At 35.8% G+C, this 18,725-nt stretch overlaps 1 protein-coding gene across 3 annotated transcripts in view; it reads right to left on the bottom strand.

Annotated features, from left to right (window-relative positions):
- The window catches only part of FRMD3 (FERM domain containing 3), an 86,525-nt gene that overhangs the window by 13,178 nt on the left and 54,622 nt on the right, over positions 1 to 18,725 (bottom strand). For all 3 annotated transcript variants that reach the window (XM_087715947.1, XM_087715948.1, XM_087715949.1), the window contains 10 exons: positions 16,266 to 16,363; positions 14,562 to 14,685; positions 9,713 to 9,800; positions 8,909 to 8,997; positions 8,158 to 8,221; positions 6,943 to 7,031; positions 6,472 to 6,546; positions 5,286 to 5,354; positions 4,032 to 4,153; positions 2,896 to 3,039 (listed from right to left, as the gene is read on the bottom strand). In XM_087715947.1, coding sequence (XP_087572073.1) covers positions 2,896 to 3,039; positions 4,032 to 4,153; positions 5,286 to 5,354; positions 6,472 to 6,546; positions 6,943 to 7,031; positions 8,158 to 8,221; positions 8,909 to 8,997; positions 9,713 to 9,800; positions 14,562 to 14,685; positions 16,266 to 16,363 — 962 coding nt within the window. The remainder of the gene's footprint in view (positions 1 to 2,895; positions 3,040 to 4,031; positions 4,154 to 5,285; positions 5,355 to 6,471; positions 6,547 to 6,942; positions 7,032 to 8,157; positions 8,222 to 8,908; positions 8,998 to 9,712; positions 9,801 to 14,561; positions 14,686 to 16,265; positions 16,364 to 18,725) is intronic.

The raw sequence follows: 18,725 nt of genomic DNA, 5'->3' as shown, positions 1-18,725 counted from the left end.
AATGATTGATGACTAGTCCTCGCACTTGTGAGTGTTGTAGTGTCCCCATAGCAATGTGAACACACTCCAAGCACTTGGCAACCAGCTTGTTTTTACAACAGTTGCAGCATCCGGGGGGGGGGGGGTTGTCACGTGATCAACATTTGTGACATTCCCAACCAGTTTCTGACAAGCAAAGTCAATGGAGAAATCCATATTCACTTAACAACTGTGGCAAAATGGTTGTAAAACCAGGCATGACTCAGTTAACTGCATCGTTTAGGGACAGAGGTTCCGGTCCCAATTGTGGTTTTAAGTCAAGGACCACTTGTATTTCTGTTACAACACGACAATTTCAGTGTACCTACAAAATCAGAAGTGATCTGAGGAAAAAAGTGTTCCAACGCACTGCCATGTAAATCCAAAGAAGTCCTCTCTTTGTTAAGTCCTCTCCACAGAAAATTTATTTTACAAGAAACATGAGATCAGAGCGATCCAAGGAGATTCCAAAGAGACACATGATGGCAATATTCACAGGAATTCTCTTGGTTCAAAGTTATGAAAGCAAGGAACCCGACATAAATCTCATGACGAAGAGAAAAGATATTGCCAATTAATACACAATTTAATAATCAAAGTGCAGTAATAAATACAACTGCATAATTGCATCAAGACAAGATCAAAGTAAACAAAATACACAGAGTATTCCTAAAATACCATATCAGTTTTATTTCCCAAAGCCAATAATCCATCCAAAGCCAAGAAGGAAGAAAACCTTTATAAAATGTTTGATGATTTGGACAAGCACAATCTATATTGCTCTCATCTGATGCTATGATTTTATGTTTCATATCTCCAAAGCTTACAAAAACATGGCAGTAATGTACAGGTAGTCCTCGACTTACAAGAGTTCATTTAGTGACCGTCACTGAAAAAGTGACTTAGGACAGTTTTTCACACTTATGAAAGTGGCAGCATCCCCATGGTCACATGATCAAAATTCAGATGCTTGGCGACTGGTTCATATTTATGACGGTTGCAGTATCCTGGGGACACATGATCCGTTTTCGCGACCTTCTAACAAGCAAACTCAATGGGGAAGCCAGATTCACTTAACAACCATGTTACTAACTTAACAAATGCAATGATTCACTTAACAACGGTGGCAAGAAAAGTTGAAAAGTGCAAACTCACTTAACAAATGTTTCACTTAGTAACATAAATTTTGGACTCAATTGTGGTCATAACTCGAGGACTACCTGTAATGTCTTCACCAGGGCTGAGATGTGTGGCCTTCTGAAGGTTGTCAGATGCAGGCTAGATCTGGAAACAGACTCCACAAGAAATATTGGAGATCAGTTCTATTGATATAGATTATCATCTATAACAATCTTGAAAGTGTTTTCTCTTTCTTCCACATTATACAAAGAGTATCAGTATGGAGGCAGTTTAATGTCTTCTTTCTATTCTGGGCTTATTTTTTGCTAAATCTTGCATTTCTTTTCCAAGGTCAACTTTGCGGTTCTCTTCACAGGGCAATATTTGAGGAGTGGGGAAATACAGAATGGTTGATTTAAAGCAAAATAGGCATAAGAAGAATGAGGTCATATGAAAGACTGAACTCACCGCCTAGAGTAAGCAAGCATTACTCTTTCCCTCTTGGGATCCTAAGCTATGGGAATGCCTGGGAAAGAGGGTTAAAACAGCCCCCCTTTCTTCTTAACTGAAGAGCATGTCCCATAAAATGGACCAGAAATCAAGTATGTGTATGGGTTGGTGAAAAAGGAGTCCAGGCAAAAAACAGAATAGAAGTGAGCAAGGAGCCTCCAACACAAAAGCAAGCAGCAGGGGTGGGGGAAGAGCATAACCAGGGTTTGCAAAAGAAAGCACCCAAACAAACAGCCCAGGCACAGGACACAAACCAACCCAGGAAGATGCCAAGATGAACGTGGGATTGGGAGGGGGGGAGGGAGGAAAAAACCCATTCATTAATCTATAAAGAATGAAAAAGGTTTTCATATGCAAATGGCTTAGCTGGTTACAAGAAATGAAGACCTGGGGAACAAGGAAATGCTCAAAGAGCTAGGAAAAAGTTGAGAGGAAAACAGTGCTACAAACATATAGACACGGAGACAGAAATTAAAAGATGAAGGAAGATAGAAATAGTTGTAAACTTGTACTAATAAGAAAACTAATGAGAAAAAGATAGGTAGGAAGAATGTAAGTATGAAATTAGAAGCAAGAATAGAATTAGCATTAAGATTAGGAATAGAAAGAAAGAACTAATTTTATATAATAAAACAACTTTTATGAGTAACCCCCCCCAACTGTAGCATTTGTAATCTGTGCCCGATTAAGAAAATCCTTAAGACATTATTAGAAGTGAGATGTGATACAGTAACCAGACATAAATAAAACATCTACATGAAAAAGAAAACATTTTAAAAAAAACTTTTAAGTCTGAATCTTAATCATCTTCATGTGAGAAGGATGGTTTATATTCACACAATCTTCATCTTTTGTCAACCTTCCTTTTTCCACTAACATACACAAATAGTACATGTTCATACAGGCATGGATGCTGCAATTAGCTATACTCACAGACAGGTTGTTTCTAATGTTGCTCTGTGTACTTATATTGTCAGAATGCTTCTAAAGTGGGAGAGAAACAAAGGAAAACCTGGTCTTGGATTGACAAAATGAAAATGCAGGGAGTAGATAGAATTATTTGAATACGTAGGTATATAATTCTGTACTGTTAATGAGAGTTGACCAACTGGAAGCTATTCTGCTTGCAATAGAACGTAGCTGTATTGTTCTTTGAGAAGTCAGTAGCCACTGAGTTCCTGAATAGGAAAGCTTGACAGCCACACCCTACCACATGGACAGACACACATACACCATATCAACACTCACCAAGAGATCTGGGATTACGAATACGGGGGGGAGTATCACGTGGAATGGAGAAAGAACCAGATTTCCAAGTTGTAAGGCTTCCAGGAAGAAGTACAGGTATGGGATCATGCTGTACCAGGTGGGGACTGATAGCAGGATCTTCCCCTGACAGGATACAAAAATAGCAGCAGTTAAGAGAAAAGATGCTACGTTAAGAGCTTCTCAGACACACTGCCAAAGAAACCCAATATAATGTAATGAAGAATTAAGAAAATGTAGCTAAGGATGCCTTCCTAGATGCAATATTGAGTGGACAGAATTCAGTTACATGCACTTCTGTCTAAAAGTGTTCCTTGACTATTTGAGATCGAGGGGTACTTGTATATTTTCTACTTAGAAATGGTAGAATAGGTTGTGACTTAGTCCCATCCCATGGCAATATTTTCTTAAATGTCTTACAGAAAAACATTGAACAACAAAAATCTATTCTGACTTATATCAGGGATGTCAAACTGGATTTCTTTGAGGGGTGGATCAACATTGTATTTCCCCGCGGGTTGGCGGGGGAGGCAGGGTGTGGGGAATGTGGAGCGGAGGGGAGATGGGATGGACAACTCCTGCAGCAACCCACACAGCCCGTTTTTGGCCGGCAGAGTGCTCAGGAGGCCATGGAGGCTGAAAACAGGCCGCGGCGGGCCTCATGGACCGGTCATTTGATATTTCCAGGCCGCCCCATGGGCCAGATTTAAGCACCCATATGGGCTGTATTTGGCACATAGGCGTTGAGTTTGACACCCCTGTCTTAGATGATACTGAGTTTAGATCAACAGCTCCAGGCAATGAGAAGCTGGGAAAAGTTGATGTCTCAGAATGAACCGCCATTTATTAAATGAAAAATCTAATTGATGATCAAGATGAATCAGTTTCTACTCTTTATTAAAGATCTAGTATTCTATAATATAAACAATATTTTGCAATAATTTAAAACTGTCCCAGATGTATTTTTATAAGCAACATATCAACAATCGTCCAGCAATTTTCTTAGTTATGTGAATGAAAATAACTTTTCAAACATACACATACACTGATCACTGTTGAATTTTATTGATGTGCTTTATAAAAACAAAAACAGAAGGAGCCTCTTAGCTTAGACTTACCTTCATCAGAAAGAACCTCTTCCTGGTCATCTGGTGATGGATGGAGAGGTTGCAGAGGTTCCATGTTTATTATGAGTTGTTTGCTTAAAGAATAAGAGCTACGACTTTGAGTAATGTTGGTTCTGTGAAGAAAGGGGATAAATTATCCTATTGACTATATAATGAATTGGGTTGTAGGTATGTATGTAAATACATACATGGAGATACTTATGTGGCATATAAAAAAGAATTTTCTTGCTATTCTCTTCAGAATATTTATTTGTATAAAACATGTTGCAGAAGAGTTTGAAGTTATTTACTTTTGTTTCTTGTAGCCAATGCCTAGTGAAACCTGAATCAGTGAAATAGAATTATGCAATTATTACAGGTAGTCCTTGATTTACAACCATTCATTTAGTGACATTTTGATGTTACAATGGCACTGAAAAAGACTAATGACCATTTTTCACATTTACAACTGCTGTAGCATCCCTATAGTCACAAAATCAAATTTGGATGCTTGGCAATTGATTCATATTGACAGTTGCATTGAACCAGGGAAGAGCCCTGGTGGCACAGTAGTTAAAATGCAGTATTGCAGACTATCTCTACTCACAGTCAGGAGTTTGATCCTATGGGCTCAAGATTGACTTAGCCTTCCATCCTTCTGAGGTCAGTAAAATGGGGACCCAGATTGTTGGGGGCAATATGCTGACATTTTAAACTGCTCAGAGAGTGCTATAAGGCACTATGGAGAAGCATGTAAGAATCTAAGTGCTATTGCTATGCGATCATAAGCAAATTGACAAACAAAGTCAATGGAGAAGCCAGGTTCACTGAACCACCATGTTACTAATTTAACAACTGCAGTGATTCACTGAACAATACATGTGGCAATAAATGTTGTAAAATGGGGCAAAACTCATTTAACAACTGTCTTGTTTAGCAACAGAAATTTGGGGCTCAGCTGTGCTCATAAGTCGAGGACTACCTGTATGCCAAAATGATTTGAGAACATTTGGATTTTCCTGATCTGATGAATTGGGATTTGAGTTAAATGGTTGCCCTTACTGAAAGGAATAAGTCAGGAAACACTAAAAAAATATCCTATAATGTAAATGATTATAAATCCTTCATCTCCTATTACATATTAAAAGCCAATAGCAATGTACAATTGCTGGGAGAACAGTAATTAAATGTATGTTATGTAACTTTTCAATTTGTAATATAGGTCAATGTTAGAAGATTCTTTAAATGTTTTAGATCTGAAAGTACCTGTGCACTTCTGGAGGCTCTCTCTGGATCTTTGAACTTGCTTCAACAACTTCTTTTGCAACTTTGCCACTGTCACAAAATATATATGTTAAGAATTAATCTTTGTATGATAAAAAAAATATTTTTTGTGCGGTAACCAAATCCTTAAAACAATACATATATTAAGAAGGGTACCAAGTAATGGAAAAGCTTTGTTTTTAGATTTCTATGGAGACACCCAGGTCATGGTGTCCCAAAGGTGCTTTTTTCAAAAGACAACTGGACTTTTAAAAGTGCAGTTGCCTCTTGAAAAAGCACCTTTGGGATTTTGTCTTTAGAAACAGAGTTGAATATTCAAAAACTATTATTGTGGGATGTTTGCCACTATATCCTTAGAGAGCTGGCATTTTAATTATGGCAAAATTCTTTTAACAGGGACTGGAGTTATTTACTTTACTTATTTATTTAAACTAACCTTTTGATGATATCACAAGAGAGCTAATGCAGGTTTTTTTTTGTCCATATGTGTGTGTATGGACAGTTTTAAAGGCAGAAAAAAAATCATTAAGCCAGAGAAAGACTTAACATCCAATTTATCCCATCTTTTTTAAAATATAGTTTTAAAAATCATACTGAAAGATATTGGTGGTTTGCTATCTGATTTTAACATTGTGGTTTTGAGAATCTGAATTAATATAAAAATGGAGCTGGGGCTTACATTGGACCATTGAGTCCCAATTTACAAGAACAATTCTGCTCAAATTGATAGCAATTAGTCTAATGTACTGTCTACTAAAAACTGTTTTTATCTATTCATAGATATTTCATATGCATAATTCTAGGTACATTTAATCAGGCATAAATTCCCATTATAATCATTGGTACTTATTTTCAAGTCCATGTGAATAGGATGGCCCATATACTCTCCATATTTATTTATTTTTATATTTCAAGAGCAGTTTATGAAAATGTTAATATAATCAAAAGCAAGTACTTTAAAAAACAATCTGGACTTTTTCATAGGCTAAAATGATCTAATCTTATATCTGTACACACAAGATACTGTAAGCTTGCAATCTTAAGGAACTTGAGTTTTTATTGAATCTATCAGAAAAAAAAGTATAGAGAATCTATCTATCTATCTATCTATCTATCATCTCATCTCACCTGTATAATTCCTTCCTGTTAGAATAAAAATAATATTTACCTGTATCTAAATCTGCTGCCTTTAAAAAATATTTTGCTGCTGGACATGGTTTTGATTTGGCTTGATTTTGCATATCTTCAGAGAAAGAAACACAAAGTAAAAATAGTTAAATTTTCAAGGAAGAAAAAAAAGTCTACCAACAGACAGACATACCTATGCACTCTACCTCTCTATCTGCCTAAATTGTTTATAATTCTTAGTATGATTAATCTTATGTTTTGGATTATTCAAAAGTATTCCTCATAATTACCCACTTCAAAAACTACTTAGTTCTTTAACATTAATTTCATAGTTGTTAGAACTTTCAACAAATAATTTGCAGATAAATCAAAGGCCATTTTCTCTTTATAACATGCTGATTTAACATGAAAAGGATCTCAGATTACTTGATATTCTTTGCTCATCTACACATTAGTATTATATAACTGAAATGAATTTATACTATCGGATGATAGGAATAGTTCTGCTTACTTGTAAAAAGCCTGATTCTCCACACCACATTTCCAGAGATGCTTGCAAGCTGCTGGTGTAGAAGTATGGAATGATAACATAGCCTTTTTCTAAGCATTTTGAGGAAAATATAAACAAAAGAAAATAAAAATTGACTTATTTAACAATTTTAATCTAAAGGCAAGATCTTCACTTATGTTATACCTTCTTCATATTAAGCAGTGAACTTATCTGAAGTACTTGACTGCCTCATTAGGAACTAGCAACCATTTTTTGGTTGAGTCCCCAATAGCTGACAAAGCAACTTCGGTTTGTTTTATTTCTAAAGTACACTTTTCCATATTATGTTATCTCGAGGTTCCTATCTTTTTAAACAGAAGAAAAAGGAACACCCCTTTAACTGAATCAATAATTATCATGCTCTCAAATACCTTGCCATGAGTTATGTATAGAATAGGGACACGGTGGCTCAGTAGCTAAGATGCTGAGCTTGTCAATCAGAAAGGTTGGCAGTTTAGCAGTTTGAATCCCTAGCGCTGCATAATGGAGTGAGCCAGCTTCTGCCAACCTAGCAGTTCAAAAGCACGTAAAAATGAAGGTATAAAGAAGAAAATTGCAAGTTGTGTTTTCTCTTGAACAGACCATCATTAATCTAATAATTTAGCCATACATTGTATAAAGTTTATTTTAGATATTAAAAAAAACTTTAGATGTTAAAACTGTTAATCATCCTAGGCACCTTGGAATAGAGGCAGCATTTAAACTCATTATATGATATATCAATTATATAATTGAGGAATCCTAATTTAAAAACAAATAAACATAAACAAATTTGTACAATTAATATTTGTAGCATGATTTCAGTTCTGGAAATTTGTTTCCTTTTTTTTCAATTTAGAGTGTAAACCAAATAAAATATACATGATAAAGTATAAAGTTGCCTATATATAATTTTTCATATATACAAACAAATTATACACAGACACCCATTTATCCGTCTTTAATATCTATCTCTATCACATGCATTTCTTACCAAGACTCTTCTGTCAAAAAATGGCTATATTATTTTATGGAAAGTTTTCATTCATTTAATAGCATAACTACTAGTCTATTCCAATAGTTAAGACAGAGAATTATTTTGTAAGAGCAAGATTTTTATAAGAAGTAGGTAATTTTATGAGTAATATTAATTTTAAAATTAAAAGCTTTCAGAATGTAAGAAACAAAATTTCTAACCTCCTTCTGAACTGCAATCACATAAAATGTCTTCCCTTCAAACTTTAGTTTACAGACATCAGACCTGTTAAAAGAAAGCTTTTTTAAATTAGGAAAACAAACTGTAGCTCACAGTTATATGTAAAAACATCCAAGACAAAAACACTGAGAGGAAGCTGCTAAAAATCACTTATTCATTTTGTAACGATATGACTTCAGTTTGTATTTCTGTACTTACAATTCACTTTGTGCCAAACATAGAGGTGACATTTGTATCTGGAGAAAAATTTCTATTAAAAAAACCCTCCACCAATTTCAAATTTCTTATTCCCAACTAGTTTCCAAAACATTTGACTGACAAACCATTGGATACAGAAGAGGAGGTTTAATATTTCAATATTTAGTACTGTGAATATTTAAGACCCAGCAATAAGATTATTTTTGACTGTATTCATACAACACAAATGACACTCATCCCCTCTTCCTAATCAAGGACTCATTTTTGTTTTCTGTCACAAGATGGCTGAATCTGGCACGTTACAGACAAATTTAAATAATTGATCAAGGAGATTTAATCTCAGACAAACTTGGAACTGTTTAGGAATAATTACGTAAGACATTATGAGAGGTAGTGAATTTGCCCAACATCCTCTCAAGATACCACACTCCCTTGTCAAGTGTATTTTCAACAGGACCACAGTGTCACAAGTAAAGTTTTCTCTGTATTTTACAACCTTGTTTTTCCTACAAAAGACAATATTCAAGTTCTTACCATTTTAGCAAATGTATCCTTTTATTTCCCTGGAATACCACAAAACCTGTAGCTATGAATCCTAAAAACGTTGTAGTCCCAGTTGAATCCTTTTAAGGGAAAAAAGAGTATTAATTAGAACTATGGGAAAATGCAAACATTCCAGTAATGTATACTTTTACAATACAATACCTCCTTCCATGAAGGCAAATATGAGGGAAGGTTTTTAAATGATCAAAGAGATATTTGCAGGGGATTCATTGGCATGAAAGCAGCTAGATATATCTTTCCCCATGCAAACTTTTAACCATCTTCTAAAGCACTATTCCTAGAAAATTATACATTTGAGTCTTTAAACTGCAGTCTCGAACATCATCAAACAATTTGATACCGATAAAAAGCACTAATATAACACATCTGCTGCTATATTATTGGAATGAGATCAACATAGCACTGCAATCAGATATGCCAATTTCTGATACAGAACTAACTTTATGTCGTACAATTGCTTTTGAACAGAGTTTGTACTTTACAGCGAAACTGCTTTTGCCTTTAAAAGCAATTTAAATTTTTGAAAAAATGTAAATTTATAAATGAAAGCTATATCAATCCTGCATATTTTATTCTATTGGTTTATTAAATGTATATATCAATCTTTGTGTAGTTATAAAAATTGCACAATCCACCCCACTAGAAGTGTTTGTCTGTCTTGTCTATCCTGAATAAACTATATAAACTGTATAAGCCAAAGCATGTAGGAGAGAGGTTTACCCAATGCTGAAAACAAAAAATATATATTTTAAAAGGTCTAGATTTTTTTTTTACCTTGCAAGGATGAGGATCAACACCATAGGTTTCTAAAGAATGTGCTCTTAATAATAAATTAAATTCGGCAACAGCTGGACTCTGCCCCCTAGAAATCATGAAAAGAGAAATAGTTTTGGGATAAACAATGAACAGTTTTAGGCAATAATATTGGCTAAATAGGAAATAAGAACTCTGCTACTCTGCCACAGAAATCAATTCCTTTGGATTAAGCCTAGCTCCTCTTGACATATTTCAGGGCTCCAGTGAGCTGTGCAGTTAATCAGGGGCTATCAAGTATCGTTCAAATATTTTCTATCTTTTAATATACATAAGCAGTTGGAGCATAATAAGGGACAAGTGTCAATCTTGATTTCCATCCATTTACTTCCTAAATTCCTTGAGAAGAATTGCTCAGATTAAGATAATGTTTTCCTGTTCTTGAAATAAATAGGAGACTATGAAAAGACATTTAGTTTATATTTGACTAAAATACATTAGTATTTTAATACTTTCACTTTCATATCTGCCTGTCTACTTTCCTATGCATGTGTGTTTAGTCACACAAGCACATATCCTATAAACAACCTGGACAAGTAAACTAATACAACGACACCCCATAGCTTTAAGAATGTAATCTCTCAATTCCAATAGTACACTTTCAGTGTAAGACCTGTACTTCTCATTTTCTGGTATTAGCTCTGGATATGGTTCAGAACAAAAGAGACTCAACTAAACAGTCCTTGAAGAGGGAATAGCGGGCCAAATATGTGGCAAATCCATTCATTAGAGCATTCCACAGTTTATGTCAGCCTTATAATTCAGTTTGGCTTGAATATTGATGAAAGATTCATAAAACTCAGGCATGGGATGGGTAGTACAAAAGACAACATTGTCCTCTTTCGTTCCCTCGTTTACCCACATATCCAAACTTTCTGATGTTAAATCTGTGCAACCAGAAGCAAATATCACTTTGCTATCAACTTGTACCAAGGTGTAAACAATAAATTGTGCAAAACCTGGCCACTGAGCACACAGCTGCCTACTAAAGTTGCCACCTCCTTTCCAACCAAGTAAGAAAAGGGAGCATTTTGCAAGCAGATACATTAATCATCCAAGATCTGGCTTGTTGACAAATAAGGCAGTCCCTGCCCTAAGAATTCAAAAGCTGGGACAACCAGAAATTAAGTTCAGCAACTATCAGCATTTAATTTTTCCTGTTATCTTGCAGACATAGACAATTTTTGAAGGACAACTGCAAGTTTATGTACATTCTGGTAACACAAGCAACATCACACACTCAGCTGGTCCAAATGTCTACTGATGCATGCAAAGTAAACTGTGCAAAGGATACTGATATCAGAATTAATCTCTTTTGCTCAGGAACAATCTCTACTATTGCCAGTCACCAGTGGTCCCTCTATGTTTACTTTATCTCCACATTTTTCAATAATCTTGGGAATAGAAACAGATTAATAAAACACATAGTGTGGCATCACTTTTGATTTCCTGAGAGCAAAACATACTGTATTGTATGTTTTTGAAAGGTATTCAGATGGAGCCAATTACAGGTGAAACTCGAAAAATTAGAATATTGTGCAAAAGTTCATTTATTTCAGTAATGCAACTTAAAAGGTGAAACTAATATATATGATAAGACTCGTTTCATGCAAAGCAAGATAGTTCAAGCCGTGATTTGTCATAATTGTGATGATTATGGCTTACAGTTCATGAAAACTCCAAATCCACCATCACCGAAAATTAGAATATTATATGCAATCAATAAAACAAGGATTGTACATAGAACAATATCGGACCTCTGAAAAGTATAAGCATGCATATGTATTCAGTACTTGCTTTGGGCCCCTTTTGCAGCAATTACTGCCTCAATGCGACGTGGCATGGAAGCTATCAGCCTGTGGCACTACTGAGGTGTTATGGAAGGCCAGAATGCTTCAATAGCAGCCTTCAGCTCTTCTGCATTGTTCGGTCTCATGTCTCTCATCTTTCTCTTGGCAATGCCCCATAGATTCTCTATGGGGTTCAGGTCAGGCAAGTTTGCTGGCCAATCAAGCACAGTAATCCCATGGTCATTGAATCAGGTTTTGGTGTTTTTGGCAGTGTGGGCAGGTGTCAAGTCCTACTGGAAAATGAAGTCAGCATTCCCATAAAGCTCGTCTGCGGAAGGAAGCATGAAGTGCTCCAAAATCTCCTGGTAGACAGCTGCGTTGACCCTGGACTTAATGAAGCACAGTGGACCAACACCAGCAGATGACATGGCTCCCCAAATCAATAGAGACTGTGGAAACTTCACACTGGACTTCAAGCATCTTGCAGTGTGGGCCTCTCCATTCTTCCTCCATACTCTGGGTCCTTGGTTCACAAATGAAATGCAAAAGTTGCTCTCATCAGAAAAGAGTACTTAGGACCACTGAGCAACAGACCAGGTCTGTTTTTCTTTAGGCCAGGTAAGACGCTTCTGGCGTTGTTTGTTGTTCAAGAGCGGCTTGACAAGAGGAATATTTGAAGCCCATGTCCAGGATCCGTCTGTGTGTGGTAGCTCTTGATGCACTGACTCCAGCCTCAGTCCACTCCTTGTGAAAGCCCCCAACACTTTTGAATGGCCTATTCCTGACAATCCTCTCCAGGCTGCGGTCATCCCTGCTGCTTGTGTACCTTTTTCTTCCACACTTTTCCCTTCCATATAACTTTCTAGTAATGTGCTTTGATACAGTACTTTGAGAACATCCAACTTCTTTTGCAATTACCTTTTGAGGCTTTCCCTCCTTATGGAGGGTGTCAATGATGGTTTTCTGCACAACTGTCAGGTCAGCAGTCTTTCCTATGATTGTGATTCCTACTGAACCAGACTGAGAGACCATTTAAAGGCTCAGGAACCCTTTGCAGGTGTTATGGATTAATTAGCTGATTAGAGTGGGACACTTTGAGCCTAGAATATTGCACCTTTCCACAATATTCTAATTTTCTGAGATTGTGGATTTGGGGTTTTCATGAGCTGTAAATCATAATCATCACAATTATGACAAATCATGGATTGAACTATCTTGCTTTGCATCTAATGAGTCTATCTCATATATTAGTTTCACCTTTTAAGTTGCATTACTGAAATAAATGAACTTTTACACAATATTCTGATTTTTCAAGTTTCACCTGTAAAGTAGGATTCATTCTGTTTTGGGAGCCTCAGTTACATTCAACATTTACTAGTCTTTGGTAATTTCACTTATTCCATTGACTATAGCATTATCTCAGATTCTGATGCCCAAGGATCTTACTTCAAACAGGCACCTATTTTCAGTACATCTTCCTTCATACACATCCAACTATCTCTTTGCAGGCTGATACTTCTCATTTTGCTTCTAAGGTGAATCTGCCTCAAAGGGGGAGGACAATTTCCTCCCAAATACTTTCCTCCCCAGACATATCTTCCAAAAAGCTTTCACTAACCCACTTATTTAAAGAAATCAGCTACATGTGTTTGAATCCGACTCTGTCCAGAGAACCTAAATCATGTTGAATTCTTCAACAGAAGTCATGAAATTTGTGCCAACAGAGCATTTCCTGTATCCTTTCTGTAGCTTAGATACACAGTGGACTTCTGATTGAAAAAAATGGAACTGCCTTCTTATGGTAACCCTAAGAATGGTTTTAAAAGTCCAGAGATATATGTACAGGTTATGACGGGTATTTAATTAATTACAAATTAATAATGTGTTTAAATAGTAGATCTTCTAAAGGGCATTATTTATATTATATCTTTGTGACAAAAATAATTTTTTACCAAAATATTTTTTCAATAGCAGCAAATAGTGTTTCAACAACTAAAATTACTGCCTCCTGAAGTAGTTATATATAAAAAGGTCTAATTATAAAATTGCAAATTAGCAGTATTTTATCAGACTGAAGGACAATTTTCTAATCATTTGTGTTAGTGACAAATTAGAAAGTTCCTCTTGTAGAAATAAAGCACTACAGAAAATGTTCCTATTTTTCAGAGACAGAATTAAATCATTATTAATGCATGACTTTAATATTCAGTTTTATGAACAGGTAGTCCTTGCTGAATGATCATTCATTCAGCGATTGGTTGAAGCTGAACAAGGGCAGCTTGTTCATGACAGGTCCTCATAGTTGTAGCTGTCTCAGCACCCCTATGGTCATGTGACTCCAATTCAGGTGCTTGGCAAATAGCTCATTTATTACAACATTGTGACAGTCACCTAATTGTCATTTGGACCTTCATTGCCAGCTTTCAGCAAAGTCAATGGGAATAGGGAGTTATCAAGGGTGATCACATGACCTTGGGACACTGCAACCAGGTGGAATTTGTCAAATGATAGCAGTTAAGACTGCTCCACTGTTTGATACACAGCACTTTTTGCTACAGAGGAGAAATGTTTCTCCATTGCAGATAAAATTCAAAAAGGAAAAAAAAAATCCAGAGGTAAAAGCATTAGCAAGTATCAGAATAGTCATCCAGAGCACATAGATAGGGATATAAAATTAGCAGTGCCTGAATTATAGTTCCCAGCAATACCTATTTATCATCATCAATGTGAGGGAACCTGAAGTTATAATTCAACAACATCCGGAAAGCCACAGAATCCCAAATCAACTGAACCACATGAGTTTGAGTAACCTTACCTTTCTATTGTATTGTGTCTATAATGTAGTATTGTTCAGTAATTTTAGAGTTCTACTTTTTAAAATATCAATACTGTACTTTCTCCTATTAACCTCTTAACTATACTAATTTTACTGCACCTATATGTAAGTCGAAAGTCCAAGGGAAAGTAACAGATTCACTAAAAATAATTAAGTAACTTCCATAAACAGCAATTTCGATTACCTGACTTCATTTTTATGTATTTCACCAATTTTTCTTTCCAGCTTTTGAGATTGTTTAGGGAAGATCTTAAATTCACTGACGTAATTATCCACGTGTTCATCAGAATCATAATCACCCAGTTCAGCTGTATAGGAAAAAGAAAAACAGAGAGGAAAAATCAAATACATTCTTATTAAATGAGAAGTTCAACACTAGAAATGCACTATTTGTAGTTCCCATATAAATGGGTTTCACTGCATAATCCCGAAGCTCTGATACTTATCTTTAAAGTCTTTATATTCATCTTTCAGATGTGAATTTATGAAATATCATTTTTTCCCCAACTGAAAGATATTTATATAGGAAAGTCAATTTTGAAATCCTTCTCCAGGTTCTCCTATTTTAGCTATGCCAGTGGCCTTTAAGGAAAAGGAACCATGATTGTAGGCTCTCATCTTTAAAATACTTTCCTCAGGTGTTTAACTACATTCAGTACCAGGCAAACACATTTCTCAATCTATTCTGTTGCAATAAGTTTATAATTTGGAGTGGGGGAGGGGGCGTTCCTGCTTACTGGCTTGGCATTGTTATTTGACCCTATTGTCTCAAGCTGTGGTAACTGCTGCAGGACATTTACATTTTAAAAATAAAGCAAACATTAATTAGTCAAATTTTATAGTAAAGTACAGCAAGGAAACAACAAAGAACCATATTCTATTCCTTATTAAATAACAGGCATGCCATTCAGATTTTAACAAGAAGTTTATTTTATTTAAGACCCTTTATTCAATTTTATGTATTATTAAATCTCATTAGGTGGTTTCCTAATTTAAAACACACAATGATAAAACTATAGTTCTTTTACTTGCTTAAGGAAACAGAAAAATGAGGTCAAAAGTTTCAATTCTCAACAAGAAAAAAATCCAATTACATCCAACACTAACTAAATAAAATATCTGACCAATAAACATACAGGAAATATAATAATCACAAAACTAATTACCTATCATGGCTCTGCAATACATTGAAATGAGGTGCTCCACAATATGCAAGGACTTTAGATGAATAATTAAGTAGTAGCTTCCTCAAAGGATTTTCTTAATTGTTTCCCCATGCATGTATGTGCATAGCCACTTTGCTTCACTTTCTTCTCAAAGTGTACATACCTGCCAAATATCTAGTTTTTGGAACTACCATGCAGGCCTTACAAAATACATTGCTGTTGACAATTCAAAGTGAGGAGCCACTCTGTATATCCCTATGATGTGATATAATGTGATATGATATATGATATAAAACAATTGTGTATATGTATGTTTGTGTGTATAGAGAGTGGGAGGGAGACAAAGAGACAGAGGCAGAGACAGAGGTAGAGAGAGAGACAGAGAGAGACAGAGTGATCTTTTAATGAAACAGCATGAAAGGAGCAGCAGCGTTACCTCTGCGACAATATCATTCTTAAATAAGGTGAAAAAATATGTTTCATTCTTTATTTCAAAATACTGTGGGAATGTGGATGGAAGGCAGGAATATGCCACTGTAGAAGCAGTATACCAGAAGCAGTGGAAAGCCACAGCCTACTGTCTAACTTACATACCTACTTATAAGTGGACAGAATCCAGACTAAAGTGTAACTCATTTATCTTGTATATAACTATTAATTTTAAAATTGTGCTATTACAGTACCCTGAAGTAAAAGTATCAGAGTGCAGTCATTTCACTTACCTTGAATAATGCATGCTCCCAGGTAAGCAGCATCAGAAAATCCACACAGCAAACGGCCATGGAAAATATCTCTTTTTATTTGGAGGTATAAAAGGTACCTGCATTTTGTAAAGGAAAAGAATTCTATTCTTATTTTCTCCCCTCCTTTCTCAATAATTCTAGTTTATTCATTATCATATTATTGGATGAAAACGCTACAATGAGAACAGCAACACATCTAGAAGGCACTTTATTAGGAATTTTCCTAATAAATCCTGAAATTTAGTGAAGAAAGAAAGAATAAAAGAAGGAAAGAAGGAAGGAAGGAAGGAAGGAGGGAGGGAGGGAGGAAGGAAGGAAGGAAGGAAGGATTACTTCTCTATTTACCATGCTATATTTCTAATAAAGAAAGAAAATAGTATTAGAAGCATTACATTGTTAAAATGTCTGGCTTATAACATGTCTATTACAATTTATTTTTTATTTTTTAAAAACCATATACAATATGGGATTGTCATTATAGGAAAACACTAAGGAATGTATACCTTCTATTTCTGTCTACGCATTCAAATTGTGTTTTCTATTTTAAATAGAGATATATTATGCAGTTCAAAATAACTAAGAAATTTGCAAGAAGAAATCGTCATATGGTTGCTCAAAATGTCCTTAAAGCACCAGCAGTTATAGAAGGCTGATATTTTGAATAGAGGGACAGTGAGAAAAGGACTGTTTATCCTTTCTCCCTTAGGCTACTATTTGGAATCAGGGGAAAAAATGATGTGGGTATTTTGCCTCTGGCAGTTAGAAAAAGCAGTTGGAGACAAGATCATTTATGTAGTAGTGACAAGGAAAAGGATTATGCATAGCTTGCTTAACAACCACAACTGGAAATACAATCACAGTCTTTGAACAACACAGGAGTTAAACTAGACATCGTGACTGCTTCATTCAATGACCATGAACCCAGCATTCTCAGTTACAGTTGTTAAGCAAACTTACAGATCATTTAGCAAATGCCCAGAGCTAAAATTCTTCTCTTCCTGCCTTCCTGTGCCTGCAGAGCCTCAAGATACAGAGAGGCAAGGATATAAGACACAGAGAAGCATGTTAGGTTTGGTCCAGTGGTTAAGGCACTGGGCCAGAAAGCAGGAGACGGTAAATTCTTTTTTTAAAAAAAAATATTTAATTTATACATTTATATTTTCTTTACAGTACTTTACATTTTTTACATATCCATTGTATTTCTCTTAGCCCATATAACTATATCTATATACATTTTTACATAACGTTTTTCTCCACTAATTCCATTTACCATCCACTAATTCCATTTACCATCCATTTTTCTTCACTAATTCCATTTACCATCCACTAATTCCATTTACCATCCCATGTTAGCCATGAAAGCCAGTTGAGTGGCCTTGGGTCAGTCATTCTCTCTTAGCCAAACTCACCTCCCAGGATTGTTGTTGTGGAGAAAATATGAAGAATATATGTTGGGTATGTTCGCTACCCTACTTGCAAAAATGATAAAGGTATAAATAAATAAACCTTTTTCTCCCTATGAGGGAGTCTTCACAGCAAGTGAAGCAGCTTGTAATTTTCTTTGCTGATTCTCCCACTGACTTTCTAGACAAACCAGCAAAATAAATTACAAATAGCAATCACATGATTGCAGGGCATTTTAACAGGTTGTCAAGCACTCAGACTGCGATCACATGTCTACAGGAATGTGTGAGTTTTGCAATGGTCAGGAGTGCTTTACGAGCCATAAATCATGCTTTCCAAGGCTGTTGTTAATTCAAGAGGTTGTTAAGCAACCAGTCACTAAGCAAGGTCTATCTGTATTCTGTCTGTTAGCATTATCTGTTCAAGGGCACATATTTCTATGGTTGCTTTGCTGGTAGTGTTTAACTAATCAACATATTGTATGCCCACTTCCTAATAACAAGAGCAGTTCAACTGTGGAAACAGTGATTTAGAGACACAGTAAACTTCCCTTTATTGAATTTGCTATCTTTGGAACACCTTTGGAAAGATAGTACAGTGTTATGAAGACAGCACAGCTTTACAAAGTCTCAGGGAGCCATGTGTACTGTCAGAAATATCCTCCGGAGAAGTTGGCTCAGGAAAGGAAACAGCAAAAGGCGAAAACTCTGTGCAATGAATTAGAAGACAAGGCAGTTGGGCAAACAAATATTGTATTTTTTGAACAATAAGCACCTACATTTTGGGGAGGAAAACAAGGAAAAAAATCTGCCTCCCAGCAATTTGCCTCCTTGCAGCAAATAGCAAATAGCCTGGTCAGCTTCAACACAGCCTGATTTAGCATGAGCAGCTGATTGGCAGTTAGATCTGCCTCCTGGAATTTTCAGCCTCCATGTGCCCCATTTTTGGCCCGTTCCAGGCGGAGGGAATAGGAATTGGCCAAAAATGGAACACACAGAGGTTGAAAATGGTACATGCAGAGGCGGCGATAGGTGG

This window comes from Thamnophis sirtalis, unplaced genomic scaffold (genome assembly GCF_051295495.1).
Source record: "Thamnophis sirtalis isolate CommonGarterSnake01/CBP01778 unplaced genomic scaffold, rThaSir2_p1.2 scaffold_5, whole genome shotgun sequence".
Taxonomy (NCBI): Eukaryota; Metazoa; Chordata; class Lepidosauria; order Squamata; family Natricidae; genus Thamnophis; species Thamnophis sirtalis.
Note: the sequence above shows the minus strand (reverse complement) of the source record. Positions and strands in the feature narration are given on the sequence as shown.